This window comes from Canis lupus, chromosome 9 (assembly GCF_003254725.2).
Source record: "Canis lupus dingo isolate Sandy chromosome 9, ASM325472v2, whole genome shotgun sequence".
Lineage (NCBI taxonomy): Eukaryota > Metazoa > Chordata > Mammalia > Carnivora > Canidae > Canis > Canis lupus.
The window spans coordinates 6,563,210-6,578,079 of NC_064251.1; the positions used below are offsets into that span (position 1 = coordinate 6,563,210).

Genomic DNA, 14,870 nt, shown 5'->3' on the forward strand with positions numbered 1-14,870 from the left:
CTCTGTGTCTCTCATGAATAAATAAATAAAATCTTAAAAAGAGAGAGAGAGAGAGAATTGACTCAGGGAGGAGAGGGAAAGGGAACAGAGGACAGAGGAGGAGAGGACATGTGAAGGAAGAGGGGAGCCCTGTGGGAACGTCACTTACGAGGGCATTTGCATAAGTGGTTTAGGGCTGGGAAATGGGGTTTGTCCACAGCCAGGGGAAATACACCAACACATGGCAGAGGAAGCATGGAGGGCACAATGAAGCTGATGGGAAATGGTCGCTTTTCCTTCCTTAAAATCTCCCCAAGGCACCTCTGCCCCCAGAGGGACTCAGGACCTCAAGGAGAAGCCTGAGTGGGTCAGGCTCAGGGCTGGCCCAGGATCCAGGGCAGGAGGGGTGGTCTGGGGTACACTGGGGTGAGCTGCCTGAAAAGAGGGTTAAGATGGGGCTGTTTGTCCAGCAAGGCTGGATGTGAACCCTGAGCACCGCATTCCTCCCCATGCGCAAACCCAATGTGTCTTCATTACTTCCTTGGACCAACACTCTGAGGGTCTAGTGTCTCTGCCTTGCAGCACTGTGTGCCTTGGTTTGCTGGCAGCAGGCTTCCCAGCTCCCCAGGCACACTGGCAAGTAGCACTCTGGCCAGTGTGACACTTTGCTTCCCCAAAGCATCAAAGACACATAATCACATCAGCCACAGGCTCCCAAGGATGGCACTGCCTTTCTCCTAATTGTTGAAATTAGGAACTAACTGAAGAAAAACTTAAGGGAAGTAGATGAGAGGAAGAAAAGACTAATTTAGAAAAACAGAATGCATTTTGCCTCTGAGCTCAGTTCCAGTCCCTGGAGAGCCGTGGGCATTAGCTGAGCACTGGGGACACAAGCTAGGCAAACAGGACATGTGGCTGTTCCCAGTTCTCCTACTTTTCCTTGTCCAAGGTGAGTTGGGCAGGGGCTTCAGGACAGAGCACCTTCAGGGCTGGGGTAAGACACAAACAGGGTCTGTCCCAGGGGAAATGGCAGACCTTTCACTCATCCAGACACTTCTATAAAAAAAAAATTTAATTATTGTTAACTGGCAGGTACTAAGTTAGGTGTTGAGGAAAGAAAATAAAAATGAATGACACAAACAGTGTCCAGTTTCTGGTGCTCTATTCATCAGCCCTGGCTGATTAATCACTAGACAGATGATGGATGGATGCAGGGATGGCTGGATGGCTGGATGGGTAGATGATAGGCAGGTGCATACAGGCACACATATATACACACATACACACATACACAAATGCATGAATTCTTAAGAAAATTTGAAGGAAACCAGAAGCTCAAGTTCCAGCTGATACCCACTCAGTTAAGATGAGGTTCAGACATCTGGATCATTTAAAAGCCTGCACAACTGCTCTTGACTTGTAGCTAGAGCCGAGATCCTCTCTGCTGAAGAGCTCGGTTACAGGGAGGAAGACAGGTAGCAAAACCTGGGGTGATAGGATCTCTGGAGAGGTGCTCAACCCCACACACCAGGCTGCCTGAAGCTCTGCTCTGGATGAGCCAAAGACCAAACCCTCATCCAGTGTCATAAGTGCAGCAACAGAGACAGGGACAAAGTGCTTTGGTGGCACCGGGATGATCCAGTTGGCTGCAGAAGCGGAGACACCGTAGAAGAGACATTGTTTGATCTGAGCCTTGTGGGATGACTATAAGGGCCTGGTTTCTTCAAGCAGAGGAGAGAACATTCCAGGCGAGGCATCAGCTTGTGCAGAGGTATGGAGACAGAGAAGGGCAAAATGTGTAGGTAAAATAACAAGCAATCACCTGTGTGTATGTGCACATGTTTGTTGTGTGAATATGTATGTTTAGTTCTGTGCCGCACATGGATTCAGGGAGTGAGGTATTTTAGGTGAGTGGGGGTTAGTGTGTCGTGGATGAGTGGGGAGGGGACCCCATTGTCTCACCAGCTCTGGGATTCAGAAATACACCTGAGGCAGTGCCAGACATCCCAGCAGTGCTCAGGATAGCCCCGGGCTCAAGGGAGGAAATGAGTGTTGGGTTTCTGTTTTTTAGTCCAGTTCTCCATCAATGAGGAAAATTTAATGAGAGGCACAGAGGGGAAAGCACTGGTGGTGTACTGCAAGTACCTCTCAGGATTGGAATCCAATGTGAAGTTGTGGTGCCGCGGAAAGAACTGGGAATCATGCAGAACCCTTGTAAAAACCACTGGGTCAGAGCAACTGGTGAGGAAGGGTCGAATGTCCATCCAGGATGATCACAGCCAACGCACAATCACCATGACCATGGAGGAGCTGCAGAGGGATGACGCAGACACCTACTGGTGTGGGATTGAGAACACAGACAAAACAACAAGTTACCAATTAACTGTGATTGCCAAACCAGGTAGGTATTAATCCCCTCCTGTGCTCTGGGGCCCTGGTACCCAGTTGAGAAGGAGTCAGGAGTGTTCCTCTCTCTTCCCTGATGGATGGAGAGGAGTCTCTAAACTTGCCTGAGTTTGTGTGTGTCGTGTGTGTGTGTGTGTGTGTGCGCGCACTTGAGCGAGTGTGTATGAGGGGGCACTATGAGTCTAGGAAAGATGGATGAAAGAGCGAGCCCTCACATCTCTGCACATCTCCATCTGCTCTCCTAGAGGGAGCATTGAAGGACAGACTCGGCTAAGACAGGCTTGTCCAAGGAAGGCAGCTTCTCCTTTCCTGGTCACATCCAACCTCAGCCCAGCCCCAGGCTGAGCGGGGCCTTGTGAGGCAGACAGGGAGGAGTGGGGTACTAGAAAGCCATGATCCTCCATCTCTTAGATGCTCTTACGGCTGCTGTCCTGTCCTCCAGGACAACATCAAGCCTTTCTGGGCACGTGTTTCTCTGCACAGTGCAGTGCCTGAGTCTATTGCCCACAGAGATCAAGTGATGGTCCCAGTTTCAGCCCATGGACCAAAGAGACCTTCTATGGGACCCAGAGACCCCAATTCCTGCCAATGCCTTCCTGGACCTCTGATGCCCACGTGTCCCTGCTCTTTCTGTAGTTTGGGGCCAGGACTCATAGCAGCTCTTCCTACCCCCTGTTCCAAACCTAGTCTGAGAGGGAAGACGCCCAGCACAGTGGGGGAGCTGTGGCTGATTCCTGAAGAAGGCTTCTTCATCAAAGGGCTGTTTAAATCCATCCAATAATTTTGTCTGCGTCTATGAGATGATCATATGATTTTTCCCCTTAACTCTGTTAATGTAGAATATTATACTGATTTTCTCATGTTCAAACAATTTTGCATTCTTGGGATAAACCCAACTTGGTGATGATGTATTTGCTTGCCTTTATATCCTTGGATCCAGCTTGCTGATTTTTTGTAGCATACTTTGGCATTTATGTTCATGGATGATTTTTGCCTATAAAATTTCTTTTTTGCGCTGCCCCCCTGTCAGGTTTGGACATCAAGAGTATGCTAGTCTCATTAAATGGATTTGGGATTGCATCTCCTTTTCCTATGTCCTGGAATTTTTTGTGTAAGATAGACATTCTTTCTTTCTTAAATGTTCAGCAGGTATCTCTGTTAAAGTTCTATGGGTCTGGAGGTTTCTCTTGGAGAGGTTTTATTTTATTAATCAATTCATTCATTCATTTACCTTAAGTAAGCTCTACACTCAACGAGGGCTGGAACTCTTAATCCTAAGATCAAGAGTCTCGTGCTCTGCTGACTGAGCCAGCCAGGCACCCATTGGAGGGGTTTTTAATAATGGATTTGATTCTTATAAATATGTAAAGATGATTTTAAAATGTGAGATGATTCAAGTAGTCTATTTCTTTTTGTGCTAATTTTAGCACATTTATCATTTTTGCCAGAAATTTGTTTATTACATCTAAAGTTTCAAATTTATTGGCATAAACTTATTTAGCTATCCTTTTATTATTCTATCCTCTTCTTAGCTAACCTTCTTTTAATATGCTCCAGTATTGTGTGATTCCTGATATTGATTATTCAGATCACTCCTTTCAAATTATAAGTACTTTGCTAGGGCTTTGTTTTGTTTAAAAAACAATAGTACACTTTTTTGGTCTTCTCTATTTTATATTTCTTTTCTACTTCATTAATTTTTTTTCTTTTCTTTGTTCTTTCCTCTCTTCTACTTTCATCTGCAAGTGACTGTGCAGTGTCACTATGGTCCACAGTGGGAGACCTTCGTGAAGTCATGGTGTCAAGATGCTGGTTTGAATAGTTGCAACATCCTTGTTGAAACCACTAGACCACAGTTGAAGAACATTGTGTCATTCAACCAGGAAAAGCACAACTTCTCCATGACCATCTTGCGCGAGTATAAGAACTTATGAGAAAAATTAGCTGTTATTTTTCTGAAGTACTGCCCAGGTACTTCACAGTATGGCAGTCTTGCTCACGCTGCAAATCTGAAATGTTAGGTAAGGACCCAAGCTTAGAATTCCTTCATTATTTCCCGCTTTGCTCTTCCTGGGGCATGTTTCAAAATAACCACTTGAAGTTGAGCCCATGAAAAATTAGTGACGTCTGTTCCAACCATTCCAACCACCCTGTAAGTAACAAGTACTACCACCCTTCTCTTGGTCTCCTGTTTTCTCCTGGTCTGGGATGGAGCACTGCCCTTCCTCAGGCTTATTGGGTGCCTCTCCCCTAGATCTGTAAACAACAAACTTTGTGATTCTCTTTCCTTTGTGCGGGTGTATTGGAACTGTGCCTTCCATTAAAATGACCCTGGATGTTTAATGGTTCAGAGTGGGACCTTAGCTATTTAGGGAGCTACTTGCCTCCTCATTCAGCAGGCCGTGATGTGCATATTCTTAATTCAGCACACCAGCTCCAGCTTCTCAATACACAATGGAGGAACTCAGGCAAGTGAATGCAGACACATCCTTGTGTGGAATTAGGAGACCAGAGCTGGTCGTGGGTCCCAGTTAACCTGACCATTGACCCAGGGAAGCACTCTTCTCTTATGTACCATGTGGCATCTCCTCAGCAAGAGGGAGATAGTAAAAAACTGGGGAGATATACCAACTTTTATATTTATTTACAGATTTTTAGAAAGAGAAATTTTTAAAGTTTGCAAATTGTAGAGTAAAAAAATGTGTTCTGAATTCTACCCCAGGCCCCTACACAAAGGTAAGAACTGTAACCTCTGTGTGTGTGTGTGTGGGTGTGTGGGTGTGTCCTTTGGAGAAATTCTGTGCACCTGAAGTAGATATATGTGAATATATTTCCTTCCTCAATGAAAAATGTCACATATTGTTTTATAGCTTGCCTATTTTTACTGAATGTATTTTGAAAATCATTCATGTTAGTATCTATAGTATTTTGTTTTTAATGGTTTCACAACATATTGACATATCATGATTTGTTCAAATTTTTCACTCCTGATTGGTATGTCAGTTGTTTGGGTTTTTTTTGCAACTACATGCAGCTGTGTAACAAATCTGTTGTGTTTGTAGCTTGATACCCATTTATGGCTACACCTGTCTGGTACATCACTATAAAAAAATAGCTGTGTCACTGATCAGTGCATTGTTCCAGTTTTGATGGATATTATCAAAGAGGTTGTAAACATTTCTACCCTTGTCTGAATGTGTTAATAAACAGTCAGCCCTCAAACCCAGCATTGGATGTTGTCAATTTTTTGTCTTTACACTCTGATTGGCACACTTGACATGTTGACTGCACATGGCCTGGGCCCCCAGGAAGAGAAGAATGCTGTAGGGGATGAGGGTGAAGGACAGTTGGCAGAAGGAGTAGTGATAGTCACCAAGCAAAAAGCCACCAGTTAGGTGATGCTGGGTGGGCTGAGAACCAACAGGACACCCGTCCTCGGGGTTGGGGGTGAGATTCCAGGCCTAAGCCTGCTCCAGCTTGCAGAGCCTCCTAGCTACCTCTCTCCCCACACTAGTCTTTGGCAAATACCAACTTTTATTCAAAAGGGGAGTAGCACCTTCAAAAGCTTGCAGGTAAAAAAAAAAAAAAAAAAGAATACTAGCATAAAGCAAATAAAGAGCATACACCATGAGAGGAAATGTCTAAAGAACCATAGAAAAATCAGCTAATATGAATAGTTCTAGTCAATCTCAAGGAAATGATAGACAATGGGATGAATCTCTAGAAATGTAAAGACAGAGCAGTACAAAATAGAGAAATGAGAAGCAAGCAGGCTGACCTGAGAAAGACAAGGAGCAGAGGAGAAAGATACATCGTTGCCAGGAAGAAACAGTGAAGGGAATGAACCCAAAACCCAATGATAAATGTGCCTGCAAATGCACCTACATGGTTTCTTTTGGAAATTTCATGAAGAGACGTTTAAATAAACGGAATATACAAAGTGTGGAGAGGCAGATGTAGGTACAGGACACAAAGAGGTGATGGCACAAATGTTTGCTGGCTATTTCCTTAGAGGAGAAAAGAGAAGCCAAAAGTAAAACACAACTGAATTGGATTAGAAACTAGAGATAAGGAGATCTTTCAGGCTGAAATTGAGAGTTTACATAGTGAAAGGACTGTACAGATGATCCACACCCAGGATATTATGAAGTTACAGAACCTCTTGGATAAAGACAGAATCGAATGGCTGGTATCAGGAATAATGACCCAATCAGAAGATCATACCAGAAGGAGCATGTTGTGTGAGACAGAAGTAGGCTAGCCTCAGACGTGATAACCACACCCCATCCCAGAAGACGGTGAAGGAAAATCTACATGATCTACGGAATTGCTGAGCAATTCTCATCTAGGAGCAAACGAGAGAATACTCTGGGAATATTCTGACAACAAACAGTCTCAGGCATGCAAGGTCTTATGAAATACAGCACCCCATGAGCCTTTTAAAAATAGAAAATCCACATCATGATAAAATTTTGTCAACAGAGGGAAGTTAAATAGTGAAAAAAGAGAAGCTGTGGTCAGCAATTAATATATTTCAAATTAGAAAAACCCCTAAGGAAACACTGGGAGCCTTTCCCCTAAGATCAGGAACATGACAGGGATGTCCACTCTCACCATTGCTATTCAACATGGTACTAGAAGTCCTAGCCTCAGCAATCAGGCAACAAAAAGAAATAAAAGGCATTCAAATTGGCAAAGAAGTCAAACTCTTCCTCTTTGCAGATGACATGATACTGTACATAGGAAACCTAAAAAACTCCACCCCAAGATTGCTAGAACTCATACAGCAATGCAGTGTGGCAGGATACAAAATCAATGCCCAGAAATCAGTGGCATTTCTATACACAAACAATGAGACTGAAGAAAGAGAAATTAAGGAGTTAATCCCATTTACAATTTCACCCAAAAGCATAAGATACCTAGGAATAAACCTAACCAAAGAGGTAAAGGATCTATACCCTAAAAACTACAGAACACTTCTGAAAGAAATTGAAGAAGACACAAGGAGATGGAAAAATATTCCATGCTCATGGATTGGAAGAATTAATATTGTGAAAATGTCAATGCTACCCAGGGCAATTTACACGTTTAATGCAATCCATATCAAAATACCATGGACTTTCTTCAAAGAGTTAGAACAAATAATCTTAAGATTTGTGTGGAATCAGAAAAGATGCTGCATAGCCAGGGAAATATTGAAAAAGAAAACCAGAGCCAGGGGCATCACAATGCCGATTTCAGGTTGTACTACAAAGCTGTGATCATCAAGACAGTGTGGTACTGGCACAACAGACACATAGATCAATGGAACAGAATAGGGAACCCAGAAATGGGCCCTCAACTCTATGGACAACTAATAGTTGACAAAGCAGGAAGGACTATCCACTGGAAAAAGGACAGTCTCTTCAATAAATGGTGCTGGGAAAATTGGACAGCCACGTGCAGGAGAATGAAACTAGACCATTCTCTTACACCATACACAAAGATAAACTCAAAATGGATGAAAGATCTAAATGTGAGAGAAGAATCCATCAAAATCCTAGAGGAGAACACAGGCAACACCCTTTTTAAAAATTTATTTATTTATTTATTTATTTATTTATTTATTTATTTTTGGCAACACCCTTTTCGAACTTGGCCACAGCAACTTCTTGCAAGATACATCCATGAAGGCAAGGGAAACAAAACCAAAAATGAATTGTTGGGACTTAATCAAGATAAAAAACTTCTGCATAGCAAAAGAAACAGTCAACAAAACTAAAAGACAACCTACAGAATGGGAGAATTTATTTGCAAATGACATATCAGATAAAGGGCTAGTTTCCAAGATCTATAAAGAACTTATTAAACTCAACACCAAAGAAACAAACAATCCAATCACGAAATGGGCAAAAGACATGAACAGAAATCTCACATAGGAAGACATAGACATGGCCAACATGCATATGAGAAAATGCTCTGCATCACTTGCCATCAGGGAAATACAAATCAAAACCACAATGAGATACCACCTCACACCAGTGAGAATGGGGAAAATTAACAAGACAGGAAACAACACATGTTGGAGAGGATGTGGAGAAAGGGGAACCCTCTTACACTGTTGGTGGGAATGGGAACTGGTGCAGCCACTCTGGAAAACTGTGTGGAGGTCCCTAAAAGAGTTAGAAATAGACCTGCCCTAGGACCTAGCAATTGCACCGCTGGGGATTTACCTCAAAGATACAGATTCAGTGAAATGCTGGGATACCTGCACCCCGATGTTTCTAGCAGCAATGTCCACAATAGCCAAACTGTGGAAGGAGCCTCGATGTCCATCGAAAGACGAATGGATGAAGAAGCTGTTGTCTATGCATACAATGGAATATTCCTCAGCCATTAGAAACGACAAATACCCACCATTTGCTTCTACGTGGATGGAACTGGAGAGTATTATACTCAGTGAAATAAGTCAATCAGAGGACAAACTTATGGTCTCAGCTATTTGGGGAATATTAAAAATAGTGAAAGGGAATAAAGGAGAAAGGAGAGAAAAAGAGTGAGAAATATCAGTGAGGGAGACAGAACATGAGAGACTCTTAACTCTGAGAAATGAACAAGGGGTGGTGGAAAGGGAGGTGGGCCGGGGGATGGGGTGACTGGGTGACGGGCACTAAGGGGGGCACTTGACGGGATGAGCACTGGGTGTTATGCTATATGTTGGCAAATTGAACTCCAATAAAGAAATATACAAAAAAAAAGGAACAACCCCTAAGCAATGATGGGAAATATTACAGAAGAGAGTATAAATATCGCAGGTGCAAAGAACACTATGCTGACAAAATCAAGACTGGGAAGAGAAAGGAGGGCAAAAGGTGAGATGCAAAATCTTTATCTTTTAGGGCATCGAGTCAATGGATAATTTAAATGTGTTATGAAACATAAGATGATAATATAGGGGCTTGGTGTCCAGGCAAAGTGTGGAGGGAGTCTCAGTGAGGGATAACTGGGCGTGGAGGTCAGAGTCCAAGCAGGGTGAGAAAGCCCTCGCCTCCAAGGCTCAGTCCACGCTGGGGTGGCAGGACCCAAGAAGGTTTGGAAGGGAATCCACATGGGAGATGGCTCAGGCCCCCCTCAGAAGGGCTTGATTTAGTGCTCCTTTGTCAACATCTGGAAATCATTGGTAATTCTGGGACAAAGGCATTTTCATTTTGTACTGGACCCTGCAAATAGCTGGTCTTGTCCAGAGAAGGCTTTGTCATGCCTGTTCTGCCCAGGACCGTTCATGCCAGCCACGCCAGCCACAGGACATTTGCTATTCAGAGATGGGAGGCAGGGTGGAGGCTTGCTGGGAAAATCTAGCTGGAAGTCAGCTGTGACCACTCAGCTGCATGGCAGATGGGTGTGTCAGCTGCGGGTGAAGTTACAGTGAGGGCATCCTCTTCATAGGAAACAGAAAAAAGAACTGTGCATTGAGATGTGTTTCTGAGGATGAACTTTAGCAAATCCTCAGTGAACCACATGATGCCCTGAGCCCCTCACTTCCCCCATTTTCTGAGCAACTCTGAGAACAGAACCAAGAGGCTGAAGAAGGAAGCAGAGAAATGCCAAGAAAAGCAGAGGAGGGAGACAGGCTGAGCGGCCCCTGGGTGAGGAGTGTTCCAGCTGCAGCTGGAGAGACAGCAGAGGGACGGGACCATGTGGCTGCCATCAGCTCTGCTGCTCCTCTGCGTCCCAGGTGAGCGGGGCTGGGCAGGTCAGGGTGACAATGGTGTGGGGCAAGGCTGGTGATGGGAAGGGAAGAGATGAAGATACAAGCGAAGAGGGGAGGAGGTGAGCATGGAGAATCCTTGCCCAGACGAACAGGAGGAGGAGTTAATGGTAAGATGCTTCCCACAGGGGAGTGCGTTCTGAGCCCTATAGAACTCGACCACTTGGAATCATCATGGCCACCGTTTTTGAAACTCAGGAATACTGTCTTATGCACCAGCATAACCAGGGGGAGGGGGGCAGACAGCTGATCCTAATTGGGGTAACCACTGTACTACCTGGCTTTCCCTGTAATCTAATCCAATTCTTATCACAATCTTATGAAAACAAGAGACCAAGATGCAGAGAGATGCAAATTCTTTACCGTAGATCAGTTCATAAAAGGCAGCCAAGGTTCAAGGAGAAATATGTTTATTTCCAAGGTCATTGCTCTTCTTCTAATACTTCTTCCCAAGGTCATCACTTTTTATTATTATTTTTTTAATAATACAATGGTCACTTACTAGAGAAGCCTCCTTGTGAATAAACATTTATATGTCCCAGGGGCTGACAACCACCCTGCCTCCATGGGGGCCCTTTGCCTCTGACAGGTCTAGGATGGCCCCAGGGGCCCTGTACTCCAAGTCCTTGTACACAGTGACAGTGACACTGCTGGAGACTTGTGGTCAGTCCTAGTCTGAGAATTCCCATAAACACGGCTTCTCTCTTTTTGGTTTTGGAACACTGGAGGGAAAATGATTTATTATAAAAGGGGGAAAAAATCAAGACAACTCACCAATTTGCTCTGGTCCAATAAAAGCACAAATGTAGCGATTAGAATATAAAGTAAGCTGATGTCAGAGCCAACCTTCAGAGCCCAAGCAGGAAAAAATAATTTCCCTCACCCCCAGCTACATTAATCAAGGTGCACCAAAACCCTTAAAATATCACTTCCAAAGAAGGACACTAAAATTCAGAACATAAAGATACTCTGCATGATAAAGATGACTGAATAGACAAACACATTAGACCTTTAAAGGTTGAGCAACTTGAAAGAAGAGGCCAGGTGGGAACCCTGCCCTGAAGGTCCCCATACCCCCACTCAGGTGCCTCCACAGCCTGAGCCTGGGGCCGCAGCAATTGCCCAGGGAAGGTTCAGTGTTGTCACCCCCACTCATCCCAGCCCCCAGCCTGGGTCTGGAGGGCCTCACCCTGGGGCATTTTGCCTCCTTGAGTGTAGTTCCTCAACCTCCCAACTGTTGACATTGGGGCTGGATCATTCTGTGTCAAGGGGCTCCCTTGTGCCCTGTAGCATGTTTAGCATCAACACCCATTGGATGCCAGGAGCAACTCCCCACCTCAAGACAACCAAAAATGTCTTAAAACATTGCCAAATGTTTCCTGGTGGGCAACATCACCCCTGGTTGAGAGCCACTGCTTTGTAGATTATTGGTGGGAGAGGTAGACATCCTTGTGATGGAGAATATCGATCAGTGGGCCACTTGAGCTTGCTTGCTGGGAAATGCATTGAGAAAATGCAAGGTATTTAAAATGAAGAAGCAAAAAAAAAAAAATACAGAGTTTCTTCTAGTTGTAGAACAAAAATAGCAAAAGCTTCAGTATCTATGGATGAAGATCCATATACTGCCTGGATAGGTGGATGGAAGGAGAGAGGAACGGATGGATGGGTGGACAGACAAATGGAGGATAGGTTGGTAGAGTCCATGCACAATTCTTTTTCAGAAGTTTGCTCTTTTGCTCAAATTGTTTCCGAGTATCCATTTGCCCTCGGGGTTACCATCCTTCCTTGTTAAGAGCAGGTCAGACAAGAGCATGTCTTGGAGTAATAAGGACCCCTCAGGTGTCAGACCAGCATGGCTCCCCAGGCCAGAGTTTAGGGGACTAGGTCCTGATTATTTAAAACTGGAGCTTCCAGGGTGACTGGAGGAGGGAGGACAATGCTAAAACTTTGGAGATGACAGGAGAACTAGAGATGAGGCCTAGGGCAAGCCATGGTCCCTAAAGATGTTAAGTGATGGCAAGTGTTGCCACAGGATTCCGTCTCGGGAGGGAAATCCAGGTGTGGATGCCCTTAATCAAACCACAACGAACCCCTTCCTGATGGTTTCTTTTGTACCTCCTGGCCGATACCCAGGAGGGTGACCCAGACCTCTGAGCAGGTGGTTCCACCTATACAAGTGGGGGTTTATAAGCTTGGGGGCTACAGATAATCATTTGCGGAGGGGATGTAACCAGAAGCTGAAGCCTTCATCTAGATTTCAGCACTTCATTTAGACTTCCTTGGTTCCCATGCTTGTTTCCTGTTTCCTGTTCCAACTGTCCATCCATACCTCCATCCATCCATCCATCCATCCATCCATCCATCCAGAGTATACTCAGTGGTGTTACTTAGTTCTTGATGATTGATGGGCACAGCTGTTTCCTCTCAGAACTGACACATCTTAAGACCCAGAACCCGTCTGAGGCCACCCAAAATCATCCTCTCCCCCCACATTCTGAGTTGGTTGAGCCCACATAGGCTGAGCATGACCTCTTGAGTCTCAGAATCCTATACCAGGCATCTCCTCAGGTCTTCCCCTTGTGTCTGCCAACACCCCATACATTCCTGGTTCCTGAATCCTCCATCCTTCAGCCTCAGGGTAACTTCTGGGTTCCCCTGGTTTCAGGACCAGGGGACCTGACTTCCCCAAGGTCCTTCCAGCTCATTCTCTTCAGGTGAAGAAAATATTGATGGTATCTTTCAGGCTGTTCATCTCTGAGTGGTCCCAGCACTGCGATGGGCACCATTGGGGGATCCCTGAGCGTGCAGTGTCGGTATGAGGAGAAATACAAGACATTTACTAAATACTGGTGCCGACAACCATGCTTGTTCCTTTGGAACCAGATTGTGGCCACCAGAGAGTCTGAGGAAGAAGTGAGGAGTGACCATGTGTCCATCGTGGACCATTCTGGGGACCTCACCTTCACTGTGACCTTGGAGAACCTCACTGCAGATGATGCGGGAAAATATAGGTGTGGGATTGCGACAATATTGCATGAAGAGGGACTCCTTGGCTTCCTGCCTGACCTCTTTTTCCAAGTTCAAGTGTTTGTTTCCCCCAGGTAAGATCCTCCCTTCTTTTCTTGGCTACCACTGAAAAAGGGATCTGAGCTAATCCCTCAGAGCATTTGGGGAAATCTCAACTCAGAAGAAAAGAACCAAGCCTAGGGTTTGGGCCTCAGAGACTCAGGACCAAGTGTGCTGTGTAGGTGTGACTGTGTGGGAAATGTGGGTGATGGGAGTGTGTGTGAGTATGAAAGAGCATGTGTGTGCATGCATGTGTGAGACAGTATGTGTGGGAGCCCAGGAGGGTAGAGGAGGGTGTGAGTATGACAAGTACTGGGGCCCAGGGGGTGAGATGATTGGCCATGAGCTGAGCTTGGGGACGTCTCTCCTGGGGGTCGATATTGTTGAGCAGCTTAAACAGAAGAGTTGCTCCCATGATCATATTGAAGGTGAGTCAAGACTAATTTGAGAGAGGAGTGCTTATAAGGGAGCATTTCATCCTCAAAGTTGGGGCCAGCAGGAGCTGAGTTCCCGTGAGTGTTGAGGGCTACAGATTCAGAAAGCTGTTTCTGGGAGCCAGAGTCTACTGGGTCCCCTCATCACTCTTCCTCTCCATTCCTTACCACCTCATCTTCATGAGTCTGCTGTGTCCTGACACTCAAGATTGAGTCTTGAGCTGAAGGACAGGAGTCTGTGGCCCTCAGTGCAGGGCTGTCAAGCTCTGATACCAACCAGCATTGAAGTTGATGTTCACTTGTGAGACCACAGGACCTGAGTACAATGGCTGGGGGAGAGGCAGACCCTGGGCCTTCCTGTCAAGGAGGAAACTCCTGTCAATCACCGTGTCCTTCCTACAGGTCCCTGCCTGGCAGTGTCCACTTCCTGCTCCTCATACTCGTGAAGGTGCCCCTGTTTCTGACTATGCTAAGTGCTGTCCTCTGGGTGAACAGGCCTCAGTGGGCAGTTTGTGGGAAACAGAGTCGACCTGATGAAGACAACAATATCTTGTCCTGAAGATACCGCCACTCAGACTAAAGAAGGAGGAACTTCTGGCCTCAAACCTTCTATTTCTTCTCACCTTATTGCCAAAAACTGGTATTAAAAAAAAAGTAATGAAATATATCACACACACAAGTGCAAATAATGTAGATGTGCATGGTTCTTGGCTGGGGTGAACAGGGGAAGCACTTCATAGGACTCCTTACTTGCTAGCAGAGACCACCAAGAACAGCCTGGTTGGCTAGAGGGGTGCAAGGTGAGGGACTGCTTTTCAGTGACCTTGCCCTCCTGAGAACCCGCAGTGCATCCTCTCAATTCAACATCCTGTCCTTTCTCCATCCATTCACCAAATATTCATGAAAAACCTATGGAGTGCCAGGCTTATTTCTAGGTGCTGGGGATAAAGCAGTCAACAAAACACAGCCTTTATATTCTAATGGGTGGTTTCAGGAAATAAAGAAACAAATATCAATTTATAAGGAGAATGATGAAGAAGAGTGGATGAAAGTCCATAAGATGGGGTGACAGAAGACAGGGATGGCCTGTTGGGTGAGAGTCTCAGACAGGGGAGGGAGGGAGCATGGAAGGTCTGAGCAAAGGCAAAGCTCAGGGCACTGGCGAATGCCCTGACCCAGACCAGTGGGGCAGGAATCTGGGGAGTCAGGTAGATGTTGATAGGGAAGGCAAGCTTTGA

The 14,870-nt window shown here is 45.3% G+C and overlaps 2 protein-coding genes across 3 annotated transcripts in view; both read left to right on the top strand.

Moving 5' to 3' along the window:
• LOC112672759 (protein CD300H) overlaps positions 1–14,321 on the top strand; it is a 28,706-nt gene extending 14,385 nt beyond the window's left edge. Inside the window, exons 1-3 of one of the 2 annotated variants that reach the window (XM_025467895.3) lie at positions 9,772–10,099; positions 12,876–13,233; positions 14,035–14,321. In XM_025467895.3, the coding sequence (XP_025323680.1) occupies positions 10,060–10,099; positions 12,876–13,233; positions 14,035–14,191 (555 nt within the window). In that variant the 5' untranslated portion in view covers positions 9,772–10,059 and the 3' untranslated portion in view covers positions 14,192–14,321. Of the gene's footprint in view, positions 1–9,771; positions 10,100–12,875; positions 13,234–14,034 lie in introns of those variants that run through there. The other variant, XM_049113932.1, reaches the window with a different exon arrangement.
• Positions 771–5,611, top strand: LOC112672758 (CMRF35-like molecule 5). The gene is made up of 3 exons (XM_025467894.3): positions 771–928; positions 2,051–2,380; positions 4,132–5,611. The coding sequence occupies exons 1-3, from the start codon at positions 889–891 to the stop codon at positions 4,317–4,319; spliced, it is 558 nt and encodes a 185-aa protein (XP_025323679.3). The 5' UTR covers positions 771–888; the 3' UTR covers positions 4,320–5,611.
• Positions 14,322–14,870: the final 549 nt, after the last annotated feature.